The sequence below is a fragment of the Chelon labrosus genome (genome assembly GCF_963514085.1).
Source record: "Chelon labrosus genome assembly, chromosome: 8".
In the NCBI taxonomy this organism is placed as follows: Eukaryota; Metazoa; Chordata; class Actinopteri; order Mugiliformes; family Mugilidae; genus Chelon; species Chelon labrosus.
This window is the reverse complement of record NC_140358.1, coordinates 2803954-2821237: the sequence shown is the minus strand read 5'-3', so window position 1 is coordinate 2821237 and position 17284 is coordinate 2803954. Positions and strand designations below refer to the sequence as shown.

At 41.4% G+C, this 17284-nt stretch overlaps 2 protein-coding genes across 2 annotated transcripts; both read left to right on the top strand.

The window, feature by feature from the left end:
• Positions 1-935: 935 nt before the first annotated feature.
• Positions 936-2291, top strand: fgfbp2a (fibroblast growth factor binding protein 2a; the record flags this gene model as incomplete). Its single annotated transcript, XM_084549475.1, has 2 exons — positions 936-1607; positions 1786-2291. The coding sequence occupies one exon, from the start codon at positions 936-938 to the stop codon at positions 1596-1598; it is 663 nt and encodes a 220-aa protein (XP_084405601.1). The 3' UTR covers positions 1599-1607; positions 1786-2291.
• Positions 2292-4009: 1718 nt separating this feature from the next.
• Positions 4010-4853, top strand: fgfbp1a (fibroblast growth factor binding protein 1a). The gene has a single exon (XM_084549291.1). The coding sequence runs from the start codon at positions 4211-4213 to the stop codon at positions 4838-4840; it is 630 nt and encodes a 209-aa protein (XP_084405417.1). The 5' UTR covers positions 4010-4210; the 3' UTR covers positions 4841-4853.
• The last annotated feature ends 12431 nt before the right edge of the window (positions 4854-17284 follow it).

Sequence of the window (17284 nt, the reverse complement as noted above, 5' to 3'; positions counted from 1 at the left end):
GTGCATAGTTTATCTTAGGAACACATGGCACCAGGATGCAAGGCACAACCTCTTGCTATTGCTGGGATGTGGTTGGTTGGCAACAACGTTTAATTAGGGGTAGGTATCAAAGTAACATCCACACAAACGCCAGGATTGTTAAACCCTAACCCCAACCCTTGTCCTGCATCCACCATTCTTAAACTCTGACTCAGTCCCACATCACTCACAAAGAGGCCTTCTTGAAACAGGCCTGAAAGGCACTTAAAGACATTCAGACCCTCTCTCGGCAAGTCTTATATATGCATTTATTGTTCTTTCTTAATTACTCACAACTCTGCACGCTGACCTCAGGCCACCGTGTGCAAGAGACTTCTACTCATATTTCTCTGCGGCCATGGACTGTGTTTATGTTTGGAGGGAAATTATAGGTTGCACTGTTGCGAGCTCCAACTGCCTTTTAAAACAAGCAGGAACTCGTAGGCTTCAAGACGCTTGCTAGAATGAGTATATTCTCAGACCTGCCACATTTCTTTTTAATTGAATTGTATTTTGTGATTTTACATGACTGCATAAGGCCTGGGGCAACAACTGTTTTATAGGCTTCAATGAGGTGCATTTAACATAACTGAGCTCTTCAGGAATGTCTACATGTGTGACAGTATGCACGTTTTTACATAACACCTGTAAACATGAGCATCGGCGTCAACATCTAGCTGGTTTGACATGTGGCCCTAACTTTCTTTCTTTTTCCTGACAGCAGTAACTGATGTTGATATTCTCCTCCTCCTCCTCCTCCTCCTCCTCCTCCTCCTCCTCCCATACAGCTAGTGTTTTTAAGTGTGTCTGCTTTTTTTTTTGTATCCTCAATTCCCTCTTTGTCTGCTTAGCCAATAAATAGCAGGAGGGACCCTTAGCTCGAGCAGTCCCATTCTCCTCCTCTTACACTCAGCATCATGTGGATCCAGGCCACCGCTCTGCTGCTCGCCTGTTGCCTCTGGCCAGCTGAGGCTCAGAGGAGACAAAGCATCTGGGACGAGCCAATCAAATTCAACACCAAGGCTAAGGACTCATGCACCATGATCATCACCGGTCAAGGGGAATACACAAGGTTGAGGCTGTCATGTCAGGGCGCGAAACGCTCCTACTGGTGCGAGTATGTGGGCATGCCACAAACCTGCCGAGCTTACAACAAAAACCCCCGCCACTATTTCGTCCAGATGTCTTGGGGCCTGAGGAAGCTCTACAACGCCTGCCAGGCGCCGAGAGAGATCAAACCTTTCATGTGCAGGAAGGCGTCTGATGACTCTCAGATGATCTTCTCAGCTGCCTCCTTCTCCCGGTCAGAAGCTCCTTCTAGGACAGATGCAAGACCAGCAGTGCAGCCTAGGAGACCTCAACGTCCACCTGCGCCTACAAGGCCTGATTCAGCAAGGCAGGCTGCCGCAAAAACAGCTCGAATGCCACAAAGAGTAAAGACCACACAGACCCCTACTTCCCAACCAATAACGACGACAACTCCTTCTGTTGAGAGCAATCCTAAGAGGATGGCTCGGCAGTACTGCTGGAGGTCACTGCAAGGCATCTGCTCCTACGTCATTGGTTTGTTTCGCAGTTAATCTAATGAGGTGAGCATTCAACACACAACATTTATGACTAATTTTATGACTAATCTAAGAGTCCTCTGAAGGAAAAGAGTGCATTTTATCAAATGTTGATACAGCATTTATTTGCAAACTTCTAAGTTTTACTGCTGCACATGATTTTAAACTCTATATGCAATCCCTTTCTCTGTTGTATTCCCAGATAAATCTAAAGAATTCTGATGAAGATAATTCCTGACGTCTGAGTAAAACAGACCTCGGGGAAACTTTCAGACCAGTCACAGTTTGTGGAAGAAGAACTGTAGCACCATCTTGAGAGGAAATGGTGATACTGCAGTGACTCAGAAATACACCTGAAGAACTTCACTACCTGACTTGATTATGTAAACATGTTGCATATATGAAACGGTACTGCTTTAACTTGTGATAACATGTATTTATGTTTTTTACTTGTATATAATCCTACTCAGATCACATACCTTGAGTATTATATTGTTGGGAGATCTGAATTTTTACTCTGATTTAAAGAGGAAACGACTTCTGTACTAATGTTTTTGACAGAAAGATAAAAATAATGTGAAAATGATTTATTAAAACAATAAATCGTATTTCAAATCATTGTGTTGAGCACTCAGGAATTATTCAGGAACAGTTTTGTAATTGATTTCTCTACAGTGTCCGTGTTTTTAAAAATCACCTGTTAATGTATTTGACCACTTGGCATTTCAGACATCAGGACTGCCAAGTTCAATCAGTCAGAGATTTTCTCCTGCGGGGACATCTTGCTGCTTATGAGATATTTCAAGTCATTTTATCTTTGGCAGGCTGCACTCACAGATGGCCCAGTGAGTGTCTTAAAAGACGATTTGCATTTGTTTTAAATAAAGAACTTAAATCTAAAGCAGGAGGGACTTCCTGGAACAGGCTGCACAATCTGCCACAACAGATTACTTTTAGTTGTGATATCTCAACATAAGTCTGGTAGATGGTTATAAATGATTGAAATTCATAGACATGCAAGCTTAAAGCCTCCGTCCTGTATGGTTTAGTTAAGTCTGAACTTGGAGAAAACATGAAGGAATTTGTGAAGTTGTAGGTTAATCAGCATCCTTATCTGGTTTTCTTGCATTTAAAACATTTATTTTAACCTCTATCTTTCTTCACATGAATGTGAAATGCTCATATTTTTCCAAATCTTTCCGTTTAAAAGTATGACCTCAAGAAACTTTATAAGCCCTTCAGTCATGCTGCGAGTGTATGTGTGTGTGTGATCTTGTACAGCTATCTTTCTGAGGACCAGTTTAAGTTTTATACCAATGGAGTGAGGACATTTTGGACGGTCCTCACTTCTTTACAAGGCTGTTTGAAGGTTAAGACTTGGTTTTAGGGTAAAGGTTACAATTAGGTTATGTTAGGATTAGGCACTTAGTTGAGATGGTTAGGGTTAGTGTAAGATACTAGGGAATGCATTATGTTAATAAATGTCCTCACAAAGATAACCATGCAAACGTGTGTGTGTGTGTGTGTGTGTGTGTGTGTGTGTGTGTGTGTGTGTGTGTGTGTGTGGTGTGTGTGTGTGTATTTGAAGGGGAGGGCTGATTGTGCAGCAGCATACTGCAGGCTGCAGGTAAAGACGACTCAAGTCTCATGTGTTCGGACTGCAAACCAAACTTTCTCTGAAAATTTTCAGGTAAGTTAAGTTACTACTGTTTTATCTGTTTACTTTTATTATTAGTAAGTATAAATATATACTTATATGACACTCCACTAGTGCATGCAATATAATATAACAGTCCTGCTCTAAATCATAGCTTCCTGAAGGTTCTGGTATTCAGCATTCGTTAAAAATAACTGAGAGAGCTGTTGATTCAAGTGTGTTTTCATTTTGGAGGCTGTACTGCGCTGACAAATGTTTTTTATTATTGTTTGACAACCCCATTTTAATCAGAGGGCTTTATTAAATAACAGAAAAACTTATGTTTAATTCAATACAAACTACATCCTCCAAAATCTGAATTACCACCTTTCTGAAAATGTTTCAACATAAACAGAACATTAACACAGGCATGAAGAGGGATTTAGTGCAGGACTGTTATATTAGAATGCATTTATTTTCACTTGTGTACCTAATGAAATGGCAAGGGAGTGTATATGCGAGTAGTGGTTGCTACATATGTCAGTACTTTCTCTCTTAATGTTCATATTATCATCCAGTGCCATCATTTTCTTCTATAATAAACTGCTTCAATACTTACAATTCTATATTAACCTGAGTATCTATTAACTGTTGTTGCATGTTTGCTTTACCCTTTAACGGGATATGTATTATTATTATTATTATGATATGCATTAATATTATGTATTTCCACTTTTAGATTAAAGCTTGGTTTGTCACTTAAAGTTTACTCATTCAAAGCAATGTCCTATATTGATGTGCCATTTGTCTTTATTGTACGTACCTTCAAATGTTTTTAAATTTCCTTGAAGATGCTATAAAGAAAGGCTTTGCCTTGTCTTTCACTGCCCCAATATCCACACAATAATCACCTAAAATGTAGATCTTGGAGGGATTTGAGGTCTGATATCTAAATCTGGATTTATTGTTTTTATCACAGACTGCTGGTTTCATGGCGTTTCTCACCAACATCACCATTCTTCTGGTCCTGGCTTGTGTGTCCCATCAGCTGATGCTGGGCGCCTGTCAGAAGAGCCATGGACGGAAGGGGCGAGGCATGGACAGGGGACAGAACAAGGATAGGTCTGGGCTGAAGATGGACCGCCAGCCGAAGTCGGTCTCTGCACAACCCATTAAAGGAAAACTGGTCACCAAAGACAAGTCAGAGTGTACCTGGGCAGCAACGGGTGAGGAGATCTTCATCCTCAGAGTCACCTGCAGGAAGGGGGAGTGGAGCTTCAGCTGCGAGTATGCTGCCAAACCGGCTGTTTGTCCTCAGTACTCCTCCAACATTGAACTTTACTGGAAGCAAATTGCCAGGGCACTGAGGAAGCAGAAGAGCCTGTGCCAGGACAGTGGTGCGCTGGTCAGAGCTGGTATGTGCAGAAATGCTGCCAGAGATGCTCATTTCAGACTCCGTGTTGCACAGAGGAGGAGCACTCTCCAGCCTTATATTCCACCTTCCACAGCTGTCAATTCCTGTCAACCTGAAAACAAGAAGCGAGCAGAGGAGTACTGCAATTACTCATGGTCAAGCTTATGCACGTTCTTTTTTACTATGGTGCAGGATTATGATTGTTAAGACAGTAAACTGCAATAAACTCAGCTTTGTATGCATCACATTACAGACTTTTTATAGAGGCTGAGCTAAACTGTTCTCACAGAATAGTTAGATTTTTTGTAGAGTGCACACCTCCACATTGTTAACAGTGGTTTCTCCCTCAATAAATACTTTTTCTGTCTATTCTATGTCTGCTTTGTCCATTTGAAAAAAATCAACTAAATCAACTACTAATACAAAAAGAACCCAGTCTGCCCTTATAAAACAATCTAAGTCATGTCAAATCCATTTTCTGTCTTTCCCAAATGTGTACAGTCCTGAAGGCATTTGCTGAGAGATTAGAGGTTTGAGATTACTGGGTATTGACACAGTAATTTAACCAAAGTGAGTGTGATTTCTGGAAGCCTCAGCCTGCATACCTTGGCACTGAGAAGCCTCTGAAGCCACACTCTCAGTGTGAAACCAGTCAAACTTCACATATTCAACTTGCACAATCAAAGTCAAAGGGCACCAGGGCCTGGATAGATCTAATAAAACTAACAATTCAAATTTTTGGCATGCTATGTTTGGCTTTTTGAAAGCAATCAATGGAACTTCCCATGCTTGCCAGTTCAAATCCTGAGAAGAAAAATCAGGAAAATAAAAAGCCAAATTAGAGTGGTCCATCATTTAACACAATGTTTTCCATTTCAGACTTTCTTCTTTTTTCAACCAGAGCAGCTCAAACAGACCAGAACAGAGCAGCCCGATGACATGCTGTTATCTCAGAAAAGGGAATGACACTCCTTTTCCCTTGATGATTGAATCTTCATCTCCTGCTGTAACCATAATGCATTACCCACAGCTGAAATCCATCAAGTTTAGACTCTCAGCAGGTTGCATTCTGGACTTTATAGGAAATATGTTACTGACAGATGAGTCAGACCAAAGCCATGTGGCTGCAGCAGAAAAAAAGCAAATTAGAGGGCAGTCGCAAAGTCACTACAAGAATGCAATGAATATACAAGTGTATTTAGGGAGGAGTTTTTCTTCAAGCGAAACCTTAAAAAAACAGCTGCTGAAAACGCAAGACTTTAATTCTGCTGGGCGGCTTGAGCAATGTAATGTAAGGAAGTGGTTTGGATAGCACGCTCAGTATAAACTGTGGCCATGAAAACTAAAATGCCATAAGAACACCTGCTCACTCCTAAATGAACAGCTTAGTGGATACTTTTATTAAAGACTGTAGTGTTTAAAGCTGATAAAATGACAGGCAAGCCGCTGAAACAGTATTTCTAAGACAATTGTCAGTAATGTGATAAAATTGCACTAAAGTTGTTTTATAGTCCAATAAGCAGTCACTCTCCCAACCAATAATGTGTTTTAACCTAGACCTAATTCAGAAACCACACGATCCCCTTTCAGAAAATGTCAGACAAAAAAAAAAAACACAAAATGAGCTGCTGCCAGACTGTGAACTCAACATCTCAGTGAACAAATAGGGACTGCTCTGCTGTGTCATGCTTTGCATAAAAAGCCTCCGTTTAAGAGTAATTTTTTGTTCTGCTTCTATGTGATTTGTCTTGCCACTGGTGTCTTAGAAGCACAGCGTGCAGCTCAGTTAAATGTCTCAATCCTCGGAAAGTGTGTTTTTTTTGCAGGTGCAGTAATTATGGGAAATGAAGACAAGCATTTTCATAAACAATTATAGCTGAAGTACTCTTTGTCTTTAAAATGTCATGTAGTACCGAAAATTGGTATCACATTTTATCATAGCCCTAAACATGAACCAGTACTTTCAAGACAAGGTTTCCATTCGCATTACATTATTCAAGTCACAAAGGTATTTATGGATTGGCATTTTTAAAGCTGCACTACTGTGTTTTTTTTTTTTTTTTTCTATATTTCATCAAGTCAAACAACTCTCATCAGCAACATCTCTGCAGCACCAATCAGCTGCATTTTTCCATGTGACTGGACACATGCATTGCCTTTTCTATCCTAGCAACCGTAACACAGATAAAGAGTAGGAGCCTTCTGGTTGTTGAAAGAAAAATATCTTTTATGTGCCACCTGATAAACTTGATGTTTCCCTGTGTCTGCTGGATGTTTATAATTAAAACCTTACTAATATGATGGCAGTAAATGTTTAAATGTTTTGTGATCAACATGATGACATTAGACAGGATATGAAAAGAAATTTTCTAAATTTACATTGCCCATAGGGACAATATATAATAGTGTATGTATGTCTGGATGTCCGTGGCTCTCAGCCTGGTAGGAAGGCAATCTTCTAAATCACCTGTTGCTAAAAAGGGTTTCAGAATGTTTCCTCTAAGCAGCCTTATTCAGCGCCATCGCTGGCTTCCAGACTTACCCCAGAATTACAGCCAACAGCATCCTTCCTGAGTGGACCCTGGTTGGTGAGGACTCACAGGTGGTCTGACTGCCCGCAGCTCCTGATTGGCTGAGAGATGTGAGTCGAACTGAAAGTAAAGGACTCCAGCACCACTGACACTAAGGAGATCTGGGCCAGCCTGCACATGTGCGGCTTACGAGCTCATACGAAAGCCTTTGTATGTGTGTGAATGAGCATTTGGTTTATAAAGAGCTTTAGACTCTAAGATTACAAAGAACTGTGGGGAATTAATGGAACACCACAAAAAATGTCATTGTTAACATGAAACTTGACTAATACTTGTGTGGTTCTGGCGGCCAAGTGAACACAGAATCAGCGTCCACGTGGTTGGCAAAAAAAGTTATATAATCACACCACACAGATCATAATTTTAACTTGTGAATGAAATGTGATCCCGGAGGCTTGTTTAACACATCTTCCTGCAGTGGAGATCAGCTGTATTGACACTGATTAAGACCCAAACCAGATATTCCTAATAAAAACTTAAACTCCCTTACTAGTCGTTTAGAACTGAAGACTAAACTTGGATGAGTGTTGCAACATTTTCAAGAAAACTCAAACAAGTCCAAATGCCTTTGTTTTAGCTTTGTCTTTGGATTTATGGTTAATATATCTCTCCCATTACTGTACCGTCATCATATGCTTGTTTGATTTTGTGGCTTTATGCTGGCATTTTAAATACTCCTCTGCTTCTGTTTAATTTCACAAAATGTGTCTGCAAAAGCGCATCATATCCACAACAAAATAATACAGGGGATTAACTGCAATAAAAGCTACAGAAATGATCTTGTGGCTTCTTACCTGAATGACTTTAACTACAGAGTGATGCTAACATAATTTCCCCAGGCATTTTGCAGGGAGCTGGAGTGAACACATGTTTGCAGAGAGAGCATGCCAATACACGAAAATACTTTCCAACTTGAGCCTTGAGGTGTTTTTCGGAATACATAACACCTCATCTAGCAGACATGCATTCGTAAAAACTGAATGCAGGCTTTTCTGACCTATCAAGTTTTATTTTATGACTTTAGGGTGACTATAAATACTGTCAAACTGTGGTGCTCACGTAGATAATATTTTCAACACCACCCGAAGAGATGCTTTGATGAGCTCATATTACTGCAAACTGATATTGTGAGGCTTTCTCAGGCCATTATTTCAAATTCTAGCACAGATTCAGATTAAAAAGTATTTATTATGTGAAGCCAAATTACAGTGACATGAAAGGAAACATGCAAACAAGACAGAAAAATAAAACAGACAAAATAAACGGTTAAAAAAATTTACAAAAAATTTGTCAATCTTTAAATTAACAAAGAGTGAGACTACATGAATTCAGTCAGATGGTTTTTCAGAGTAAAATACTTAAAAAACTGTGTAGAGCAGTGGTGTCAAACTCATTTTAGTTCAGGGGCCACATACAGCCAAATTTGATTTCAAAGGGGCCGGACCAGTAACACAAAAGCATAATAATATAATAACAGCACATAATAACACCAACTCCAGTTGTTTCCTTTTGTTTTAGTGTGAAGAACTACATTATGAAAATGTTTACATTTAATGAACTATCCTTTTACAAAACATTTTATGAACAACCTGAAAAAAGAAAAGTAAATGTGGAAAATTTAGAAATAGCCATTCCTTTTGTAGTACACCACCTGCCGTTAATAATTCTGAGAAATCGCTCTTTGCATGAGAGGTAAACTGGTGACAGGTCTACTAAAGTGTTGAATATTGGATGTGTGTGTATACCAGCAGTTAGAATGTATCACTCTTTCTAGGGCGCAGAGAAGTTGCTAGCATTTAGCTATGCTGCCCATGTGAGCTCAACCTGCATGCATTAACAAAACCACTGCAGCCCCATAGGTCCCGACCATTGGTCCCTACTAGTGGTGGGCGGATCAATCCAAATATCGATCAATATCGATACCAATATAATCAGATCGATACTTATGTTTCAGTGTCTCTCTTGTACGACTGCAGCGGTTTCATTAAAGAGGTGACCTGACTGTGTTTGTCTAAATGCTGCTGCTGTCACAGAACAGAGCAGGCTCACTTTCTCCTCCTAATTGTATTATACAGAGCCGTTTCTTGCTATAGGTGAACTAGGCGAACGCCTTGGGCCCCCAAGCCACCAGGGGGGCCCCAAAACTGCATGTTCATCCTCAACTAATGAGAATTAAAATGTCCTGTCTTTATCTGTAGCTATCTCGTGTGTTTGTTATACGTCCCTTATATGCTTAAAAATAAACGTAGGATATAAATAAAATAAACTGCAATGATAAGCAGTGGCTGGTGTTTTTATGGCATTATTGCGTCATATTCGTTGGACCCTAGTATATACAGTAAATGGATGGACCGCACTGTCGCACAGTGAGTGACGTAGCGGGCCGTCGACAGGTATGATGGGAATGATTGACAGCTACCCATCATTCCCATTAGTGAGAATATTAAACAAAACATACACAGTAATGGCATCAAAAAGGAGTTTTCTCAGTGGCGTGGAAAAACCGAAGGAAAACGGTCAAAAGATAAAGGTAAGGCTTTTCTTGGTGATGTGGGCTGAATAGGTGGAGGTGAAACGCCGTTTTTTATCAAGTTTGTTTGTTTGTCCTGCTAGCCAGCTAGCTGGCCCTGGATAAATGTTAGCTAGCTGGTCCTGGAAAAATGTTAGCAAGCTAGGATTTGTTTGTCATAAACTCAGCTTTAGTGTTTTCTTCATGAAAGTTGGCTAATATAAAATGAATATGTCGCATGTGAATGGACAGTCTGTGCAGCCATGGTCGTGACTGACTGACTCCAGACCCCTTTATTCATATTATTATTATTTTTAATGTTGTAGTCTGCTCTGTCATTGTTCAGTGGAAGTTGTCTTTCATATATTTGACACTTAACATTATTTTAGCATTACTTAGGATGCTTTGTTTTTTAAGTGATGTATAAATATGAGACATCGCGCTTATTATTTTAGACTATTGTAGCAGTGGATCATTTATCTTAGTTTCATTTCTTTAACTAGTCCAATGTGTAAATTAATGCAGAAAAGTCTTAAAAGTGACAACTTTTAGGTGGGTATTTGGGTACAAGCTTTCTTAGGGCTTAGCGGTAACATGCGTGGACAGCACATTTTAGCTCTTACGTCCATAAACGTGTTCACTGCTGAATTGGGGGTGTTATAGACACGTACTTGGACACTTACACTGCCATCTGGTGGTGTCAGAAGAGTCTAGCATAGTACGGTAAAAATTCAAAATGGCGGCAAGCACAAGGGAAGATTCAAGTGGCCGCTCCATACACAAACATCGACCAGGTAAGAAATCCTATCTTATTTTATGGCTTATTCTTATTTAGATATCTATAAAAGTGTTGGATATTTGTCATGACAATCAAATTTCGAAAAAAAAGTGTAAAAATAAGAGCTTAGCATGTCGCTAAACATGAAGTACACATATGTGCACTTATGGACTGATGCTCCTCAAAACAGCTAAAATGCTTGTAAACATGCGCACATGTAAAATGAGTAAAAAAGTATCTCTGGTGCAGCTAAAAAGTTGTGCATTGTCTAAATGTAATAAATAACAATTCAATCACTAAATACATGTATACATTCATAGATTAGTTGGGTTAAAAATGTCAGTAAAATGTAATATGCTAGTAAACTAAACTAGCTTGCAGCTAACTCTGGTGCAGCTAAAGGCTGTACATTGTACCATTGAAATAATTTACAAATAAATAATGCATAACTACATGAATGACATTGATTTGTATTTGATTTTGTCATGTTTTTATTTCCAGAGCGTTATTCTGTGCAAAAAATATTGGAGCTACTTGGGTTAATTGATGGAAACAACTCAGATCTGGACTTGTCTGACAACGATGATCCCATCCTGGATGAAAATTACCAACCATCACCACAGGAACAAAGTAGCAGTGAGGATGAGGGTGACATTAGTGATAATGAGGACCCCATTCCTGAGCCCACTGAGCACAGCAGAGGACGTAAACGTCTCCGCGGTGCAGATAATGGTTAGCCAAGACCCAGTAGATTTTTTTTATGTTATGTAGTTAGGGCCTCAGGGTTACGTGAAGGATTGGAGGCAAAATGCTTATTTATAACACTTGTTGACAGGTCCATTGACAGGGACAGAGAGTACAGGGACAGGTTCATCCCGCGCTCCCAGACGTCGATGTCAAACTGAAACATTTGAGACTGATTGCTCAGAAGATGACTCTGAGGAGCCAACACCAGGACCAAGCCAGACCAAAAAAAAGATAACGGGAGAGTCCAAACAAGGTAATTTTTATCATGTTAGCACGCCTTGAGGGTAAATCTTCAATCTTCATGTAAACGTCCACACAGATTCAAGAATTTTATGGACCAATACACCTCATGTGTTTACATGGGTAAAATGTAACTTACTGCAATAAACACTATTTTATTCTGATTCTTGTTGTGCAGGACGTGGAATACGCTGGAAGGCTACTCCATTGATGCCAAACCTCGCAGAGTATCAGCATCAGGATGAAACTGATCTAGACAGACATGGCTGGACCCCATTAGACTATTTTGAACAGTTCATAGATAGAGATCTGATGACAATGATTTCAGAATGTTCTAATGCTATGTCACTGTCTAAAAGTGGGGACCCACTCAACATGTCAGTCGATGAGGTTTACCACTTTTTTGGTGCCTGTATTTTGATGTCCTGCATCCGATACCCAACCATTAGGATGTATTGGTCCAAAGCCTTGAAAATCACTGCCATCACTGACAGGTTCACGCGTGCCAGATTCTTCAAACTGAGGGGAGTAACAAAAGTGGTAATTGATGATGATGTGCCTGAAGACCTGAGGATGTTGGACAAATTCTGGAAGGTGAGGCCTTTTCTGGATCGGATTCTGCGAGGCTGCAAGTCTCTGAATCGACCTGATTGCGCATCTATTGATGAGCAGATGATACCTTTCACGGGAGCCTGTCCGTACAGACAATATCTGCCAATGAAGCCAAACCCAGTTGGCATAAAGAACTTTGTTTGTGCTACAGCTGATGGCATTGTGCTTGACTTTGAGCTCTATCAAGGTACAAATTCACTGATTGAGAAGGTTGAAGAACCCGAGGGCCTGGGATTGGGAGGCTTAGTCATCGAGCGCCTGTGTCAAACTCTGCAACGTGGCACAAAAGTGTATTGTGACCGGTTCTTCACCACCATCAAAGGTGCGCAACGAATGATGGAGAAGGAGCTGTACATAACTGGTACAATAATGAAGAACCGACTCGCTGGAGCGAACCATAAGTTACCCAGTGACAAAGTCATGAAAAATACAGGAAGAGGTACCTCATCTGAAGTGTCTGCTGAAGGTGGAAAGGTGTGTGTAGTGAAATGGTACGACAACAAACCAGTATTGATGATGTCTGTCATGGTATACAGCCTGAAGACACCTGCCAGCGCTGGGACAAGAAGTTGAAACAATATGTCACTGTCTCGCGACCAAGCATTGTCCGTGAGTACAACCTCAACATGGGTGGAGTTGACTTGGTGGATAGAATGATCAGTTACTATCGCATGAGCACCCGTACTAAGAAGTGGACAATGCGGATGGTAATGCACTTCACGGATCTGGCTTTAGCCAACAGCTGGCTACTCTACCGCAAAGACCATGCAATATGTGCTGGACCAAAGACAAGACCCATTAAGTTCCTTCAGTTCCGTATGGAAGTGGCAAAGATCCTCTTGGCCCAGCATCACAGTGCAGATGCTGACCTATCGGAACAATCAGAGGAAGAAGATTCAAATCAAGGGGTAAAACGTCATGTGACAGAATTGCCCCATGTCTCGGTCCGCAGGAGGGCTAATGCCCACCTCCCAGAGATGATTAGCCTGAAGAATGCGATGCGCTGCAGACAACCAGGCTGCACTGGAAGAACCCGAGTGCGTTGTGTGACCTGCAAAGTGTTCTTATGCTTGCAAACAGAACGCAACTGTTACTCAGCCTTTCACTCATAGGTGATGGCAGTGATTTTCAAGGTGTGTACATGTTCCTACAGTGTACTCTTTGTGCCATTATTACTGTGTGTGTGTGTGGGTGTGAGTGTGTGCGATTAGTCACATTCCTCCTCTAACTCCTCTTCTCAGATTCTGTGAAGGTCATCAGATGACCCCTGGGCCTCCGTAAGCAGGCCGGGTTCTTCAGTTCTCAGTGATTGCACCCTTTCACATATCCTTTTTTTTATATTACGAATACAAAATTTCACATGAGCCATACTGTATCTGTGACTGTGAAAAAGGGGCACATTTTTTGTTTTTTCACTATGATGTTTTCATTTTGTTTTGTTTTTTTTCACTATGACGTTCAAAACACATTAGTAGCCTGATGCAACCGTGACAATGATTTGAATGTTTTAAATTTGTGAGGCATACAATGTCATCCTTTAACTGTTTGCAGCTTTTCAAATGATCCATGCAGTACTTTTAACTGTCCAAAAGGGGCAAAAATGCAATGTTTTCATGTTTTTAGTCACTGATATTCAAAACATGTTCAAAAATGTGTGTGTATGTGTTATTAATACATGCAAAAACAGTCAGGAAAAAAACTGCTGTGTTCAAGGTGGAAATAAAGAGTTTTTCATTCTATTACACAAAGTTGACTTAATTATGTTTTATGGAAATTCGGAACAAGAATCCACATATGTGGACATCATTTTTCTCTAAAAGTACATCATATCAAAAGATGATACTTAGTTTTTATTCTAATTAGGTTCCAATAAGCCCAAATAGCAAAGAGAAATAAAAAATACATGTAAAAAAACTGCTTGGGACACTGTACATCACAATATTTAATATAAAAACAGATTCATTTTATGTATTACTGCAACATCACTGCAGTTATATATAATAGGAATATGCGCCATGATCTATTTTGCTTGATAACCTAAGGAGCCTTGTCTTTGCAGGAGCAATTCTAATATATTTTGGAGCTCAAGACGTTGAGCCAGAGACAGGGAGGAAGACAACCATGTCATATATGTAAGTAAATGTTAACTTAACCATGTATAAGGTGTATTTTTACATATTGCTTTTGTGGATTCAATTATTTTGATTCCATCTTAGATGTAATATGGTGCATCTTTTTATGTTGGACTCCAGGCCAAATCTCACAAGACCGCGGCCACTTATGGTAGGGCCAAGCTGGCCCTTACCAAAGAGGAGTATGCCTGGCTGACCGAGTTTGGAAAGCTGCGGCCCCTACTGCCAGGCTACAGGTTGCCATATTTTTTTTTTAATTCTGGTGGTGGGGAGCTGGAAAAATTGGGCGAGATGGTGACAGACATCTGGGAGAAGGCTGGTGTGCCGGATGTCACCATCACCCTGGTGAGGTCAAGCCTGTCAACTCTGGTAAGTTCATGTGACACCTTTTTTTACTTTTTGTCAGCTTGGGGTTGGGATAGGTGCTGAGTTCTGCTTTCCCTTTCCCTAGGCCCAGAGACATCTGGAACCCTACCAGAGAAACAAGGTCACAAGGGCCATGTGCCACAGCACCTCGACCTCTGACAGGTTCTATGTCGGAGAGGAGAGCGTGTGTGAGGCACATGTGACCCGGAATATGTTGGACACTGTCGTCTCTCCTCCCTCTTCCCTGCCTCCACGGAAGGCGAAGAGAAAGTCGATGAGAATCACACCCAGCAGTGAGTCTGACGAGCCTGGACCTTCAGATGCATCTCAGCCTGCACCTCCAGCAACCACCAATCCTGTGGAGAAAGTCCCAATGATGGTAAGCACTCTAGACTTTCATATCCAGATTTATGACAGACCCATTCATAATTTTTTCATATTCCAGTTAATTTTTCTCCTTTTAACAATGGAAAAGGCGGACCTGGCCTGATGACTTGGTGGATGCGCTGAGAGACACATTTGCCCATGTCTGGCACAAAATGATCTCTGACGACATGGTAAATATTGAGGTATTCACTATGAAAAATATGCCATGGAAATGATTTATGTAATTAAGATGGATTGTGTTTGACTTTTAGGTTTCTGACACTCTGAAGAAGGATGAGGAGTTGCTCAAGAAATGCGCACTCCTCAACCTAAAAAAGAAAACCCTGGGCAACTTTATTAGACAGATCCAGGCTGAAGACTGCCGGAAGGCTACAAAGAAGTGATATTTTATGTATTTGTATTGTAAAAATTAATCATTGTTCAATATTTTAAAACACTATATTTTGTTAGTTGTTTGTTGATAATAAATACGTTAAAATGTTCAAACTCAAATCTGTCATTTTCATTTCATCTAGTAACACACACATTCACCCCCCTCTGTCTCTGGATCTTCAGAGACGAAGCACTCTGTGCCGGGTACAGAGCTCCAGAGTCCCCCTGTGTCTCTGGAGCTCCACATTCACGGTCCTCTCTCTGGTTTTCTCCTTATACCGGCTTCCAAACTTGTATTCATGGACTTTCTACCCATCATTCTCGTAAGCGAGAATATTAAACAAAATAAACACAGTAATGGCATCAAAAAGAAGTTACCTCAGTGGCGCGGAAAAACGGAAGGAAAACGGTCAAAAGATAAAGGTAAGGTGTAACCCACATGGGTTTCTAGTGCAGTTCCCTGCCCAACCAGAGGGTGGCACGTGCACTATGAGGAAAATTCTCAGCCTGTGTTCACTCTCTTTTCGGGTGAAGACGTTGCCCAAGAGCACACAGCTCACCCACTGAGAACTCCCAGTAGGGAATGTGCACTCTTCAAACCAGAAATTCACAACAATTCCTCTGGTACAGACTGTTAACATGTTGTTCGTTAATGTAGCTACTCCTTGTAGCTATTTTGTGGCTCTCCTCGAGGTGGGATTTGAGGTGCTTTACGTACTGGGAGTAGGGTTGGGTGGTATGAGCAAAATCTTATATCACGGTATGAGTAATTTCATATCGCGGTATGTTTTTTTCCCCCTGTAAATTCAATTAATGGCTTAAAATAACCATACTGTCGCATTTGATCATTTTCCTCTTTTATTTTTATTTGTTCACAGCAGCATAACATTATTTTAAAGAAAATATAACAATATAATAAATAATAAGCCACAAAGAATGTGCAAATGTCTGGTAAACATTGAAGTCCAGCTTTAACTTAAGCTATAGTGTGTGTGCAAATGTAAACACAGAGCTCCAGCTTAATAAGAAATAAAAATAACGTCGTCGTCGTCGTCGTCGTCTTCCGCTTATCCGGGTCCGGGTCGCGGGGGCAACAGCTTCAGCAGGGAAGCCCAGACAGCCCTCTCCCCAGCCACTTCCGCCAGCTCCTCCGGAGGAACCCCCAGGCGTTCCCAGGCCAGACGAGAGATATAATCCCTCCATCGTGTCCTGGGTCGGCCTCGAGGTCTCCTACCGGTGGGACATGCCCGAAACACCTCTCCCGGGAGGCGTCCGGGAGGCATCCTTACCAGATGCCCTAGCCACCTCAACTGACTCCTCTCGACGTGGAGGAGCAGCGGTTCTACTCTGAGCTCCTCCCGTATGTCCGAGCTCCTAACCCTATCTCTAAGGCTGAGCCCGGACACCCTACGAAGGAAACTCATTTCGGCCGCTTGTATTCGTGATCTTGTTCTTTCGGTCATTACCCAAAGTTCATGACCATAGGTGAGGATTGGAACGTAGATCGACCGGTAAATTGAGAGCTTCGCCTTTCGGCTTAGCTCTCTCTTCACCACGACCGACTGGTTAAGCATCCGCATCACTGCAGATGCCGCTCCGATCCGCCTGTCGATCTCTCGCTCCCTTTTACCCTCACTCGTGAACAAGACCCCGAGATACTTGAACTCCTCCACTTGAAGCAGGACCTCCTCCCCGACCCGGAGTGGGCAATCCACCCTTTTCCGACTGAGGACCATGGCCTCAGACTTGGAGGTGCTGATCTTCATCCCAGCCGCTTCACACTCGGCTGCGAACCGCCCCAGCAGGAGCTGAAGGTCGCTGTTCGATGAAGCTAAGAGGACCACGTCATCCGCAAAAAGCAGGGACGGGATCCTCCGATCACCGAACACAACACCCTCCCCCACCCGGCTGCGCCTA